A 15,371-nucleotide genomic window follows, 5' to 3' on the forward strand; every position below is an offset into this window, starting at 1 on the left:
TCCTGTCCATCGTCGACAGGTTTAACTCTTCATAATGTTATCATTTTTGTATTATATCAATTGTTTTCGTCACGATATGGCTGAGATATTTCCGATGTGACGTTAAATAATATCTCACTCCACTAAAACAATGATTTATAATCCATGTCTTATAAGTTTGAATAAAAGCATTATTAATATTACCTAACTTATGAATGACGTTTAGTGTATTCTCATAAAGAGCCGATTAAACGAAAGGCATCAAGATGAGCAAAATCTCCATGTATTAGGTAAAAGGAAACTTCTTTAGACTAACTGAATAGAATAATGAAAAATAAAAATGAAACATGAAAAGAAACATACGGCGCTTAAAATAGGCAATTGTAGCCTAATTTTGTAAAGAAGCTTGTGTACTCGTGAAACATTATTGCTACTACAATAAGTTAAGGTCTAATCCAACTGTTGATTAATTCCAAGAACATGTTGCAGCATATTATCTAAATAATACAACTTCAACTTTAAAAAAGTTTATTTCTAATAACAATACACAAGTTTACACACATATAATGTCCAGGTATACCCCGAAGGAGACGAAACTCATGCTATTTCAATCCTTTGCAGCATGTCATAATATCCTCTTACCTATTTCTTTTAGATTCTTTCATATCACAAGGGATACAAAACGGAGGATCCTCACCTTTAATAGGCACTCATGAATATTTAGGTGTGGCCAATACGACAACGTCGTATGATGACCTCCTCAAATCTGGACTGACAACCCAAGTAGGTGTAACATATGTAGGGTTTTATTGCATGTAATTTTATTAATACCTACTTGGGTGTCCCACTTCTTCGCATCAGATCAGGGATGTGAGTTCTAATGCTAGCTTTGTAATCAGTGTATGGAATTAGAAGTGATGTCACAGATTTCTTTTGAGTGCTAACGGTTTGGTAGCAAGATCGGCCCATTGTATTCCCCACAGAAATGCCAACATGGCTGGAGTAACCAACAAAAGACGATGTCGCATTGGCCAGTAGCAAGCTCTTTATACAATTCAGTGATTCCTAATACAATGGATGTTTACAAGAAATATTTTAATAGCCTGAAGGCAAGAAAGTGAGTCAGAAAAGATGATATATTGTTGATATTTAGGGTGTTTTTAATATATTTTAAGGCTGTTAATATGGCGTTTGCTTCTGCTGTAAACATAGAGCTGTTATCTGGTAAAGGAGAAGAGATTGTTCTGATCTAATGACAGTGGCACAAGCCACCGCGCCACCATCCTTGGACCCATCTGTAAATAAAGATTTATGTGTATTACATTTACTTTAATTGGTTATATTCTTCTTTATATTGTAATTCATTTGTTTCTGCCTTTTAAATGCTGTTAATGTTAGGTCAAACTTGTGGCTTAAACCAACTGCCAAGGAGGAGAAGAAAGAAGACGGGGAAGCAGCTATATTGTCCAGCTCAATGCCAGCAGTAGAAACAAATGGTTTAATTCTTTAAACCAAGAGGTGGAACAAGAGAAGGCATTTTGTTGTACAAATCCTCATAAAGAGGATTAAAGACACAGTTAAATGCAGCGTTAGACCTCGTTAGAATAAAGTTTTGTTATATACTGCAAGGACAATTTATACGGCGTTGTGTAAGAGATGGCTTCATCTGCCTCGATGTAGAGACTGTTAACAGGAGAAGTTCTAAAGGATCCAAGACAAAGTCTTAGACCTTGGTGATGGACAGAATGTAATACAGTAGTTTTAAGTTGCTTTTGCAGGCTCTACCATATACGATGGAGCCATAATCAAGTTCTCTGAGCGGACCAATGATCGATATAGTTGTAGGAGAGTGGCTTGATCCCCTCCCCACCTCTAGAATTTGAAACAACCTTCAACAAGTCATGCCATCATGCATTTAGTTTTAAGGGATCTAATATGCGGCAAGAAAGTTAAATGGGAGTACAAAATTAAACCTACAAGAACTTGGCCTATAACAACTTTAATGGGAGTGCCAGTGGGAAACAGTTCCGGTCTTTATACGGTGTATATGTTCTACAAAAAACTGTATACAATTAGTTTTGGATTTAGAAAATGTAAAACCGTTTTCAAGACACCATTTATTTATTTTATTTAAACACAGCTGCAATTGTCGTTCAATAGTATGCATATTCTTACCGCGACAAGAAATATTAAAATCATCCACAAAAGTTATCCATCAATTGAATCGGTTTAAAACCTTGATAAACTGTTGATCTTCATACTAAATAAAGTGTCAGACAAAATAATTGCCCTTGTGGGGACACCCTGATCCTGATTGTAATGTTCAGATAGGGTTGAACCTACCGGACTTGAAATTGCCTGTCGGTTAAAAAAAACTGTGATATAAACTGAGGCAAACAACCCCGTAAGCCAAAATCATGCAAATCTTTTAAGATGTCGTGCTTCCAGGTGGTATCATAAGCTTTTTCTAAATCGAAAAAGATTGACACTGCATGTTGCTTGTTAATAAAGGCATTCATAACAAATGACTCCAATCGAACTAAATGGTCAATGGTACCTGCATTGTTTACGAAAACCACATTGAATATTTGTGCTTAAATTATTAGATTCCAGGTACAAGTTAATTTGTTATTGACCATGCGTTCCATGGTTTTGCAAACACAGCTAGTTAAAGAAATGCGCCTATAATTAGATGGATCGGTATGGTCACGTCCAGGTTTGGGTATGGTACAACCATGGCATCACGCCAGGATGAAGGAAATGTATCTTGTGAGTCTGGTATACAATACTCAAGAAGCGCTTCGCTACATGTATAACTTAGAATGTATTTTCTATTCTAACCTTTTAGAGCTGTGTTATGATGTTCTCAGTATCTGAATTTCCGTTTTGTTGAATTTCTTCCGCATTGAACGACACAGATGTTTCATCCGGTTTTCTATGAGGCGAACAATACCAGTTGTTACGCTGCCAATGTACCTCCACGCGTACAGCCATATGCTACTTGCCGCCACTCACTAATACAGGTTTTCAGATGACCCTGGGCATCACCCGCAAATTAGGGGAATGCGTTGGTTGCATTGGGATTTTCTAAGTTGTATTTTGTTAAACGAGTAGTTTTTGGTCCTCCAAACATTATATCAGAATTGTTTAAGCAACATCCAAGCCTAGTGTGGCACTGTTCGATAGCTTTGATGTGGTGAGTTGTATGGACAACAGTTAAAGTCGGTTCACTGCCCATCACCACTGTTGATGCACCTTAAGTACAATATAGCGATGACAGTGGAGACTGATACAGAGGTGGGAATACACTCTAACCATGGAAGCAGAATAACCGCTCATGAAATAACGGACTTGGTGCAGTCAGAAAGTATGCCATATTAAAGTGTACGTCAGTCTGTGGAGACAGTTGCTCACAACATCCTTACATTTCTGAAGTACATTACGTACATCATGAACTTTGATAATTACATACACACCCCAAAAAGCAATATATTTGCAGTTTATCAATCAGAAATGTAACTTCAATGTTCTCGGCGTGTGGTCTCTGTGTAGTCATTGGTTATATGGCAGGAGAAATATTCAATCGTCCGAAAAAAACGACATTTCGCAAATGGACAAGAGAAACATCCTATAACAAGACATATATTACTTGTTCCCCAAATTGAAAGGCGCCTCCTCATGAAAATGCTTGGGTACAGAGCGACAGTTTTTAACTCCATTCAAGGTAAATGCATACCCCTGACGTATGGTCTGTTTAGTTGAAAATGGTACCGATGAATCAAAATCTAACTACACATCGGTTCATGATTACACAATCGTTCCAACGCCGAATGTATATAAATCGAAAACATCACACCAGCTCTGGAAAAAATCATAACGATTTGTGTCCAAAATATACAAGCTACTTAACAAACCATCATAATTCTGTTTTGATTTTCCGTGTGAAGTTTTTAACGAGGGTAAGGTAATAGTATTACTCTTTGCAGGTACAGCCCTCATGAACTAATTTGGAGTTCGACTGTGATTCATTGATATCATTTTGTCAGGTTTTTAAGACGGTTCGTCATTACATATCTTCGAAGTGCTCCTGTAAAATGACAGAAAGTCACCTATGGCCTCATGCTTGTTGTGAGAGGCGACTAACGAAATCATATGTGGTTGAGTTTACTGGCTTGGTGGACGCATGGCATCGTGTCCAATCGTGGAGATGGATGCTCATGATGTTGATCACTGGATTTCCTGGTTCAGACTCAGTTGTTTACATGCCATCGTCATGGTGCTATACAATTACTCAGTTTGAGCAAAATAGAAACCCAAACAAATCACACGCCACAGCGTATTCATAATTATTCAATTATTTTCTATACAAAAAAAGCGTCAGGGTTGCAATAAAAATATGGGTTATTAGTTTTCTATCACAGGACTGGATGATCCTGTTACGCTAACAGACAGACAGTCACTTTGTTTATTTAGCGGTATATTTCTGCCAATGGCTTAGTCTCCCTGAACAGGAGTGGTAACTGGTGGGTGGAGGGGCATGAGGCAAGCAAGAAAAAGCATGCAGTATGGCGCGAGAGGACAGTGTGCATCGCTGTGGGGAGAAAAATGATGTACGAGTACGGCTTCTTCATCGTATTTGATTCTGCCATGAAATCTGTGAGTAATTATGTTTGTATATGCATGTATGGTATATGAAAGTAATGATTTATATAAGTTCACTTAGTAGCCCAAATCGTTTTGATAAGTTACCAATAATGGTGTTGTGGAGGCGTGCGTGACCACCTATCTTGAATGATAAGGAATATTAAGATAATAAGTGAATTTGTATCGTATAAAGGTCGTTTTGGACATAAGGGTATTTTCAATAAGGTTATATTTTGTATGGTTTCAGCTTGAACCCGTTTCCGCTGTGATATAATTTATTGAAGTGTACTCACGTAAAACTACCACGGAATACGGAATAAAGCAGTGTCTAAGAATCTGGCAGAATCGATATTGTTGACTATTGAAAGTGACATTTAGTTCAAGAAATTTCAACGACTGTGAGTTACTACTTTTCACTGGAATTACTTCGTGGAATCTGTGAATAATAATGGCATTTATGAGGTGTGAGGATACAGATAGTGGTATTGCTTGGAAGCAATAAAGCATCATCGCCAAGAAAGAGGAGGCATTAAAGCTGCTCTTACAAGTAAAATGAAAAAGATTAGAGACTTTGATGAACTCAGGAGAATGTGGGTGAAGTTGAATCTACATCTGGGAGCGTAATAAAGCCAAGTTTTGAATAAGTTATGGATCAAGAACACTGAATTGCTTGGAAGCTGTTGTAAATAATCCAGAAGAGATTGTTGATGCCTAAAAGATACATGACCGAGGTTCAAGGTGAATTATGATGAGCTCGAAAAAATGAAGTGAAGGTTTGGTTGGATACACAGGTAGGAAAAAGCTGCCTTACTTGCGAAAGCTTAGTATGTTAGAGAGACAACAATCATTTCGCAAAGAGACAGCAAGCTGAAATACAGTTAGCAATAAGAGAAACTAGGAATTAGAGTGTGAAATACGAGGCAACAGAGGCTTTGAAGAAAGATATATGAAGAGCTCTTGAAGCTGAATCTAACTCAAGGGTTGCCATGCTCACAAACAGGAAGCGGGTCAATAAAGGACATTGATAGGAGGTTACATAGTCAAGATTTATGAACAACAACAACACACTTATCTCAAGTCATCAGCTGGATCATGGGTTGACAGGAGCTCCTGCAGATAATATATACATGATGACCCAGGTAAATCCGGGCTTACGTGCAATAATAAATGTAAACCCCACTATTAGTGAATCATTGTCAATCCCATCAGTCCGAATTCAAACATGATACTTATGCAACATAAGATGTTAGAGGTAGTGCAGCTACCAAAAGTGAGTTGGTCAAATCTGATGGTGACCCATTGAGATACTGGATGTTCATAAGGTCATTTTAGACCAACGTTGCTCAAACCTCAGACCGAAAAGTGGTGCTTAAGTTGAACCGATTGCTGAACTACTGAGTTGGCAAGGCTTTATCTGTAATAGACATGCTGTTCCGTCGTGGATCCTGATGAGGGGTATTTAGGAAGCCCTGAGACTCTCTCAAGACAAGATTCGAAGTCAACATGTCATAGCAAATGCCTGGGTAAAGAAGATCAGTGAAGGTCCATGGTTTCGGCCTCCTGATGTAGAAGGATTGGCGTAACTATGCAGATGATCTCAGGAGTGGTATGTGCTTTACACTAAAGGCCATAGCAAAGTTACTGAGGTGGACAACCAGGATGTGTATGGTAAAGATTGTATCACGGTATCTGCTCAAGGAAGATGGAGGAAGAAGGCAGTTGAACACCTCGAAGCAACAAGGAGAATATCCTAGTATAGAACAGCTGGTCGACTTTGTTCTACGGGCTGCTGAAGAAGCCAGTGATCCAGTATTTGGTGTTGTGACTGGAAACAGACTGAAGGATGAAACTACACTGAATAAAACTAAGATCCTTTGAGAAGAAAGGTGTTCCAAACCAATATGAACAATAATCACCCATCAAGTCCATGTTCAGGTTTTCCAGTGCCAAAGTGTCCACTATGTAGCGGAGAACATGCACTTTCGTAATATGTGTGAAGTTCAGGGACATGACACCTGAGAAGAGACATGAATTTGTTGTTGAAAATAGATTATGCTTCAACTGTTTTTCGAATAATCACATGTCAAGAGACTGTCAAACCAAGCAAATGTCAGGTGCAAGGTTGTATGAGAAAGCACTCAAGATTAATACATCTTCTGGTGAAACCCTGAAACCAATGTTCATCAAACATATCTTAAACAGAGAAGCCTGAGGTCTGACTGGTCCTAAAACAAAACAAACCATTTGAGGCTGAAAGTTCTGCTTGCAACATTGCGGTGCACAAGTCTCTGCGAAGACTGGTAACAGAAACATATGGACATATGCCTTGCTCGACAATGGAAGCACTAACTCATTCTGTAGCAATGAACTCTTTGATGAACTTTGGAGTGGATGCTTCTGAAACAGCTCTATTACTGACGACACTGGAGAAGGTGAACAGCAAAACAAATGCCAGGGTGGGTCCTCTATTGATAACAGACGCAGGTAACAGAACAACCATTGAACTGTGACATGTATTTGGAACCTCAAATCTGTGCATTGGTAAACATGATTCTGTCCATGAACAGAACGTTGATGAATGGCAGCATTTAAAGACAGTATGGTCTTCCTTCCTAACGTGGACAGAATGCATGTGGGTCTTATAATTGGTCAAGATGTTCCAGTGGCACTGACACCTATTGATGTGCGAAAGGGAAAACACAATGAACCTTTTATGCTGTAAAACCGCATTGGTGGGTTCTTAATGGCCCACTGAGAGATATCAGAAATGATGAAGTCATTTCATTTTTTGTGCATGTTGATCAAAGACTTGAGGCTCAAGTTGAAAGATTCTGGAAAATAGAAATGTGTGAATCATTGTCAAACAATAATACATGCACGAATGTCTCCAGGAAGACAGACGGGCGATTAAGATATGGGATGAGTCTGCAGAAGTTGTGGATGGTCACTCATGAAATCAGAATACCATTCAAGAGCAGGCCACCCAATGTAAATAATAACTATATTTGAAAGCTGAGAGTCGCCTTGAGTCACTTAGCAAACGGTTGTCAAAGGATGACAGGTTGTTTGCGAAAAATATCAGTCGGGAATCAAGGAATTGATCAACAGAGGGTATGCAGCAAAGGTGATGGAAGAGGATATTAACAAGCCAGGCAAAGGAGCATGGTATATTCCTCAACACGCAGTTATAAATGAGCATAAACCAGACAAATTAAGAATCGTTTTTGATTGTGCAGCAACGTATTGTGGAACCAGTCTGAATGATCAAGTCTACCAGGGCCCAGATCTCACGAACAAGTTGATAGGAGTGTTATTGAGATTTCGTGAAGGCCCCATAGGCGTTATGGGTGACATAGAACAGATGTTCCATCAGGTGAGGGTACCTGAGGGTGATCGAGACTATCTAAGTAAGGTTTTGTGGTTCTCAGATAGTGGAAACATTCAACCAGATGTTTACCGCATGACTGTGCACTTATTTGGAGGGGTGTGGAGCCCAAGTTGTGCGAGTTATGCACTTAGACGCACTGCAGAGGATAATAGTGCAACCTATGACCCTAAGGTTGTGCAGACTGTTCTTGAAAACTTCTACGTAGATGATTGTCTCAAGTCATTAATGACAGAAACTGAAACAATTAAACACGTTCAAGATTTGTGTGCTCTTGTATCGCATGGTGGTTTCAACTTGAACAAGTGGATAAGCAACAGCAGAGAAGTGCTTCAATCCATTCCTGAAGAACAGAGAGCAAAGGGGGTTAAAGGAGTTCACCTAATTGGAGGTAGATTACCTCAAGAAAGAGCTCTAGGAGTTCTTTGGTACACTGAGAACGATGAGTTTAGTTTCAGGATTAACATAAAGAATAAACCAAACACAAGAAGAGGATTAATGAGCATGATTGCGTCAGTGTATGATCCACTGGGGTTCGTTAGTCCATATATCCTGAAAGCAAAGAAGGTATTCCACAGTGAATCAAGACTGCGTAAAGGCTGGGATGAAATCTTGAATCAAACAAACATTGAGAAATGGACAAAGTGGACAGAAGACTTGCCAAAGCTGGAGAACTTTAAGTTGTCCCGAAGTGTGATCACTTATGCGTCAGAAGATGTTGACTATGAATTGCATCATTTCTCAGATGCTTCCTCTGAGGGATATGGTGCTGTGTCATACCTGAGAGTAGTGAAGAATGATGGACCATTTCAATGTTTTTTTGCTAATCAGCAAGTCCAGGCTGGCACCATTGAAGAAAATGACCATACCACGTTTGAATTGTCAGCTGCAGTCATTGCAGTAAAGTTGGACGTGATGCTTCGTCAGGAGCTGAAGGTCAAAATTAGCAGATCGGTATTCTGGAGACAGACAGTACAATTTGTGATACACTACATCAGGAATGAAAATAAACGTTTTCATGTTTTCAAAGCAAACAGGATAGCTCTTATCCATGAGAGTTCGAAGCCAAACCAATGGAGACATGTGGGCAGTGCAGAAAACCCCCTGCTGATGATGTGTCACGAGGGCTGGATGCCGACCAAATGGTGTCTTCTGAGAGATGGAAACATGGTCCTGGGTTTCTGCTTCAGTCAGAGTCTGAATGACCAACGAATGTCAGTCTCAGTCTAGAAATTCCAGAGGGTGACAAGGAAGTTAAAAAAAGGCTGTAACGAATTACAGATCTGGGCTAAGCAACTGTAGCGACCCGCTGAGTGACTTGTTTGAGAAATACTCCTCATGGCATAGCCTGAAACGAGCTGTAGCATGGATTCTGAGATTAAAAAGGATTCTCTTTAATAAGACTCAAGAACTTGTTAAACCCGACGTGTCGGGAAACAAATGTTGAGTTCAATGAGAATGTTGACGCATTTTGACACAGCATGATTACTGTGCGGACTGTAACAATACTGACCTTTTATCTGCACCAATTACCAGAACAGAAATAGAAAATGCAATCAAAGTTTTAAAATCTGGTAAATCCCCAGGTATTGATGGAACACCACCCGAATTCTTCAAACATGCTCAATGCATACTTCCTACCTAGAAATATTGTTTAATGCTATACTGACAGCAGCATTTTTCCTGATATCTGAATGTTGGCTTGATCATTCCGCTCTATAAAAAGGAAGCACTCACGAACCAAATAACTATCGTGGAATCTCTTTGCTGAATGTAATGGGGAAAATATTCACTTCTATCCTCGAAGTCAGAATCCGTATCTGGTTAGATTTAAACGATATATTACATGAATGTCAAGCAGGGTTTAGGCCCGATTACTCATCAGCTGATAATATGTTCGTTCTGCAAGCTCTATGCCAAAAGTATTTAAGAAAACGTAGACATCGGTTTTACGCAGCTTTCATTGACTTTCGGAAGGCCTTTGATTATATAGACAGAAACAAGCTTTTATATGCTCTTATCTCCAAAGGTATGCATGGGAAAATAATACGAATCCTCAAAAACATGTATGATAAGGTATCTGCTTGTGTGAAAATATCTAGTGTACGAACAGAAGTATTCTCGACAACATCTGGACTACGACAAGGATGTATTCTCAGTCCTGTTCTGTTCATTTTCTTTATCAACGAATTAGTAGATGAAATGAATGCATGTGGCCTACGTGGAATATTTGTGAAAAATGGTATGAATGATATACTTTTATTGTTATTCGCAGATGACGTCACTCTCATTGATGACACAGTAATAGGTTTACAAAAAGCTGGATACATTAAAATCATTTTGTATCAAATGGGGTCTAGAAGTTAACTTAGATAAATCCTGCATTATTGTTTTCAGGAATGGTGGCTATCTTCGAAATAACGAAAAATGGCTTTTATGATGGTACAAACATGAAGGTTTTATCTCATTATAAATATCTTGGCATTGTTTTCACATCAAAACTGTACTGGTCTAAAGCATGTGAAACATTAGCTTTACAAGCTAGGAAGGCTTCATTTCCGATATTTTCTCTTTTCAGAACTTATCAAAATATCTCTTTGAATGTGGCATCTACTATATTTGATAGCAAATTGCACCGATTCTGCTTTATGGTGCAGAAATATGGGGTTTACCTATCGTGCAAACATTGAAAAAAATACAAAGTTATTATTTCAAAAGATATCTTCGTGTTAGCAAAACTGTATCTTCAAATATTGTACTCGGTGAAACAGGTAGAAGCCATCTTTGTGTACAGTATTTCACCCGTTGTATAAAGTACTGGTGTAGACTCCTGAATATGGAAAGTTATCGTATTCCAAAGGCATGTTATGAAATGTTAAAAACATACGACGACAATGGTGGTCGCAACTGGGTATCCCATGTACGTTTACTTTTATTTCACTCTGGGTTTTCTTTGTGTGGTTATCGCAAGATTGTGGCGATGTAACAAGTTTTATAAGTGTTTTTAAACAGAGATGTAAAGATATAGATATACAGAATTGGTATGCAAAAATCACTTCTTCATCATTCTTAAATCATTACTCATCATATAAATCTGTACTTGAACCGGAAAAATATATATCAGAGTTTTGCTATGATAAAGATCTCTTACGAGTTTTATTTAAATTCAGATGCATGAGTCATAAACTTAAAATTCAACACAAACTGTTTTAATAAGGTAAATGCTGATTCCATTAAATGTGATAAATGTAATTGTAATTTGATACAAGATGAGTATCATTTCTTACTCGTATGTCCATTTTATTCACAACAACGCTCTTTGTACATTCCTGACTTTTATATTATATCTCCAACCAGATCAAAGTTTACCCAGCTGCTTGCAACAAAGAATGTAAAACTCCTAAAAAAAAAAAATATTGCAATTTATCTTAAACTATATTTACCTGTATAAATTGTAAATTGTTCTCCTGACCATGTGCTATATTTTGCTTATTGAATTGTACTTTGGTCATGTGGCCATAAATACTGAATAAAGCTCTTCTTCTTCAAATCTCAATCTGAAATACCAGATAATGTGCTAAGTGTAGTGGAACTGAAAAGTGCTGAGATTGCAATTGTTCAGGTGATGCAGAGGAGAACATATGAACCGGAGTTGAAGGCACTTGAAGCAGCAAGGCCAGTTACAAGAAGTAGTTCTATTTATCGACTGGAGCCGATACTTAGTTCAGCTGGCATCTTGTGTGTTGGTGGAAGGCTGCAAGCAGCACCTGTGCCTGTTGAGAGCAAGCACAATATGATACTGCCAAGGGATAGCCATGTAACAACCCTAATCATCAGACATTACCATGAAGTTAGTGGTCATTCAGGTAAAGAGTATGTGTTGTCACTCATCAGACAAAGATTCTGGATACCTAAAGGGAGGAAACTGGTGAGAAAACTTCTAAACAGCTGTGTGGATTGCAACAAACGACAGAAGCTGCCCACTACTCAAAGAATGGCAGATCTGCCTAAAGACAGAGTGAGTGCAGGAGATCCAGCATTTACCATCATTGGCCTAGACTGCTTTGGGCCATTCATAGTGAAACGGGGCCGGTGTGAGATCAAACGTTATGGATGTATTTTCACATGCTTGACAACAAGGGCAATACATCTAGAGAAGTTAGATGGATTGGATACAGATTCTTTCTTGAATGGATTTGTGAGATTCTTAACACGTCGAGGATGTCCCAAGAGAGTACGTTCTGACAATGGAACTAATTTCCGTGGTGCAGAAATTGAATTGAGACCAGCTATAGCTGCCTGGAATTTGAAGACAATTGGAGACTTCATGAGTAAGAAGGAAATATGTTGGGTGTTTAACCCCCCTGCAGCTTCTCACATGGGAGGTGCATGGGAGAGACTCATAAAGACAGTTCGTAAAGTGATGAATGCTTTATTGAAAACACATAGTCCACTGAATGACGATGGACTCCATACTGTTTTTGCGAGGTTGAGTCGATTGTAAATGGCCGACAAATCACACTGGTATCAGATGATAACAGGGATGCTGAACCTCTAACTCCTAATCATCTGCTTTTACTCAGAGCAGGCCAAGATATACCTTTGGGAACTTTCCATGCTGCAGATACGTATAGAAGGCGCTGGAAACATGTTCAGTTTCTGGCGGATATGTTTTGGAAACGCTGGACGAAGGAATACTTGCCTTCACTACAATTACGCCAGAAATGGATAATACCAAAGAGAAACATTTTGGTGGGAGATATTGTGCTAATTCTGAATGAGAATTGTCCTCGGAGAAGTTGGCCTTTAGCAAGAGTCGTAGAAACCTATCCAGGTAAAGATGGACTCGTGCGCAGGGCTATGGTTCGTACAGGAAGTTTTACACTTACCAGACCCGTTGACAAGTTGTGTCTGTTGGAAGGAGACTATGATTGACCCTGTACGTGCTTTTGTGAAGCAAACTTTTATGACAAATCAGTGATCAGTATTTGTGCTGAGGGTGGCCTAGTGGTTACCGTGTTCGCTCGACACGCCTAGGACCCGGGTTCGATCCCAACATGGGTGCAGTGTGTGGAGACCATTACGTGATGTTGCTGGAGAATTGCGGAAATATTGCTGAAAGCAGCGTGGAACTAAAATTTACTCACTTTATGCAAAAGATTCATTGTGTATTTAATTTATTAAATGCTTGATTAACATATGGTTTCTCTGCGCATTTAAGGGGCCGGTATGTAAATGACAGAAAGTCACTTATGGCCTCATGCTTGTTGTGAGAGGCGACTAACGAAATCATGTGGTTGGGTTTACTGGCTTGGTGGACGCATGGCATCGTGTCCAATCGTGGAGATGGATGCTCATGATGTTGATCACTGGATTTCCTGGTTCAGACTCAGTTGTTTACATGCCATCGTCATGGTGCTATACAATTACTCAGTTTGAGCAAAATAGAAACCCAAAACAAATCACACGCCACAGCGTATTCATAATTATTCAATTATTTTCTCGCACAAAAGTGTCAGGTTTGCAATGTAAAAATATGGGTTATTAGTTTTCTTTATCACAGGACTGATGATCCTGTTACGCTAACAGACAGACAGTCACTTTTGTTTATTTAGCGGTATGCGGTTAAATGGCTTAGTTCTGAACAGGAGTGGTAACTGCGGGTGGAGGGCATGAGGCAAGAAAAGCATGCAGTATGGCGTGAGAGGACAGTGTGCATCGCTGTGGGGGAGAAAATGATGTACGAGTACGGCTTCTTCAGATGTATTGATTCTGCCATGAAATTTGTGAGTAATATGTTTGTATATGCATGTATGGTATATGAATTTATGAAAGTATGATTTATATAAGTTCACTTAGTAGCCCAAATCGTTTTGATAAGTTACCACAATGGTGTTGTGAGGCGTGCGTGACCACCTATCTTGAATGATAAGGAATATTAAGATAATAAGTGAATTTGTATTGTATAAAGCGTCGTTTTGGACATAAGGGTATTTTAATAAGGTTACATTTTGTATGGTTTTAGTTTGAACCTGCTTCATGTGATATGATTATTGAAGTGTACTACGTAAAACTATCACGGAATAAAGCAGTGTCTAAGAATCTGGCAGAATCGGATATTGTTGACTATTGAAAGTGACACTCCCGTTGTTCTCGCGTATTAGAGGGAAAGGGGTGCGGAAACATTGAGATGATGTTTGAATGTAAATTGAATTTTACGTTCAAACTGCTGACTGCTTAACTCTACCTATGCCACAATTTAACAACGGTGTAAATTAGACGCCTAACCATGTGCGCACACCATACGTAGTGGATGTATTCAGCGTCTGAATATAAAGGCTATGTTTAGCCCAACTACAGACAAGTATGACAGGAAGGTTTCATTTTCACTGACTCATTTGGTTTTATGAATTTGCGCCATCCGAAACCAGTTTGTAAAAGAATTGTGTTATGAAACAGTTTTGTACGTTTTCCAACTGTTTCACATGTTATTCATTTATTCATTGTACATGTTAAGTCAGCGAGGGACAGTGGTGTGCTAGACTTGTACTACACGTGGAGAGAATGATTGAATGTATAAGAACTCGACTCTGATGGAGAGAATATAATATGGAAACATAGGCCTCAGCGTAGAGTTTTCTGGCAACTTATGTTTGAGTATATGATGGGAGCTAGGACATGCTTCTTATCTCACAACATGCTTTACCGGAAAACCAGCATTGTGTGTGATGATCACACCCTGCCTCGTGGTAGTTGCAAGTTGTATTGATGTTGCTGAGAGGTGACCATTACCATTATCGTCTTTATTGCTATAGTCACTGCCCTTGTATCTACTTCCTCTCAACTTGTTATGCCACACTGTTTTGTAATGCCACAATGATACCTTTGTATTGATTTGTATTGATTCAGACCTTGGTTAATTCTAGTATACAGCAGTTGATTACAGCACGTTCATTTATTGTTGGTTGGTTTCACGGACTGATTCCCGCTTAACTTTTGAGTTTCAGTTCAGGCATCAACACGTTCCACAAGGTGGACCAGTTTCATTCCATCAGAAAGTTCCTGTTGTTCCTCATTTGACATGAACATGCCGGATCTTTCTACTCATCTGCAATGGAGAACGCAGCTGAAAAGCGTACAATCTGTGTCTACTTCCGCTCTTTCCTGTCACGGTGTCTATGAAGGTGAGGAACGATTTTCTACCCGAAATATTTCAGGGGAACAACTGTCTAGTATTAGCATGTGTTTATGAAGGTGTCACCGGTGGGGAAGGGTGTTATTATGATGAACCATTTCGGTATACATTGTTATATCGTTGTCAAGCAAATGTGCCCCGTTGCCTCTCACACAAGAATTTAACAGG

The 15,371-nt window shown here is 39.1% G+C and overlaps 1 protein-coding gene across 1 annotated transcript; it reads left to right on the forward strand.

The window, feature by feature from the left end:
- The first annotated feature begins 6,959 nt into the window (after positions 1 to 6,959).
- On the forward strand, positions 6,960 to 9,238 carry LOC124285989. The gene is made up of 2 exons (XM_046722304.1): positions 6,960 to 7,107; positions 7,860 to 9,238. Exons 1-2 carry the CDS (start codon positions 6,960 to 6,962, stop codon positions 9,236 to 9,238), a joined length of 1,527 nt encoding a protein of 508 aa, XP_046578260.1.
- The last annotated feature ends 6,133 nt before the right edge of the window (positions 9,239 to 15,371 follow it).

This window comes from Haliotis rubra, unplaced genomic scaffold (assembly GCF_003918875.1).
Source record: "Haliotis rubra isolate DU_JTF1 unplaced genomic scaffold, ASM391887v1 Scf372, whole genome shotgun sequence".
NCBI lineage: Eukaryota > Metazoa > Mollusca > Gastropoda > Lepetellida > Haliotidae > Haliotis > Haliotis rubra.

Bases quoted from the DNA above. Each gene is read 5' to 3' on its own strand.
- LOC124285989 (XM_046722304.1), top strand. From the start codon at position 6,960: ATGGAAGCACTAACTCATTCTGTAGCAATGAACTCTTTGATGAACTTT. The intron at 7,108-7,859 runs GTAACAGAACAA...TTGATTGTGCAG, and splicing joins TCTATTGATAACAGACGCAG to CAACGTATTGTGGAACCAGT.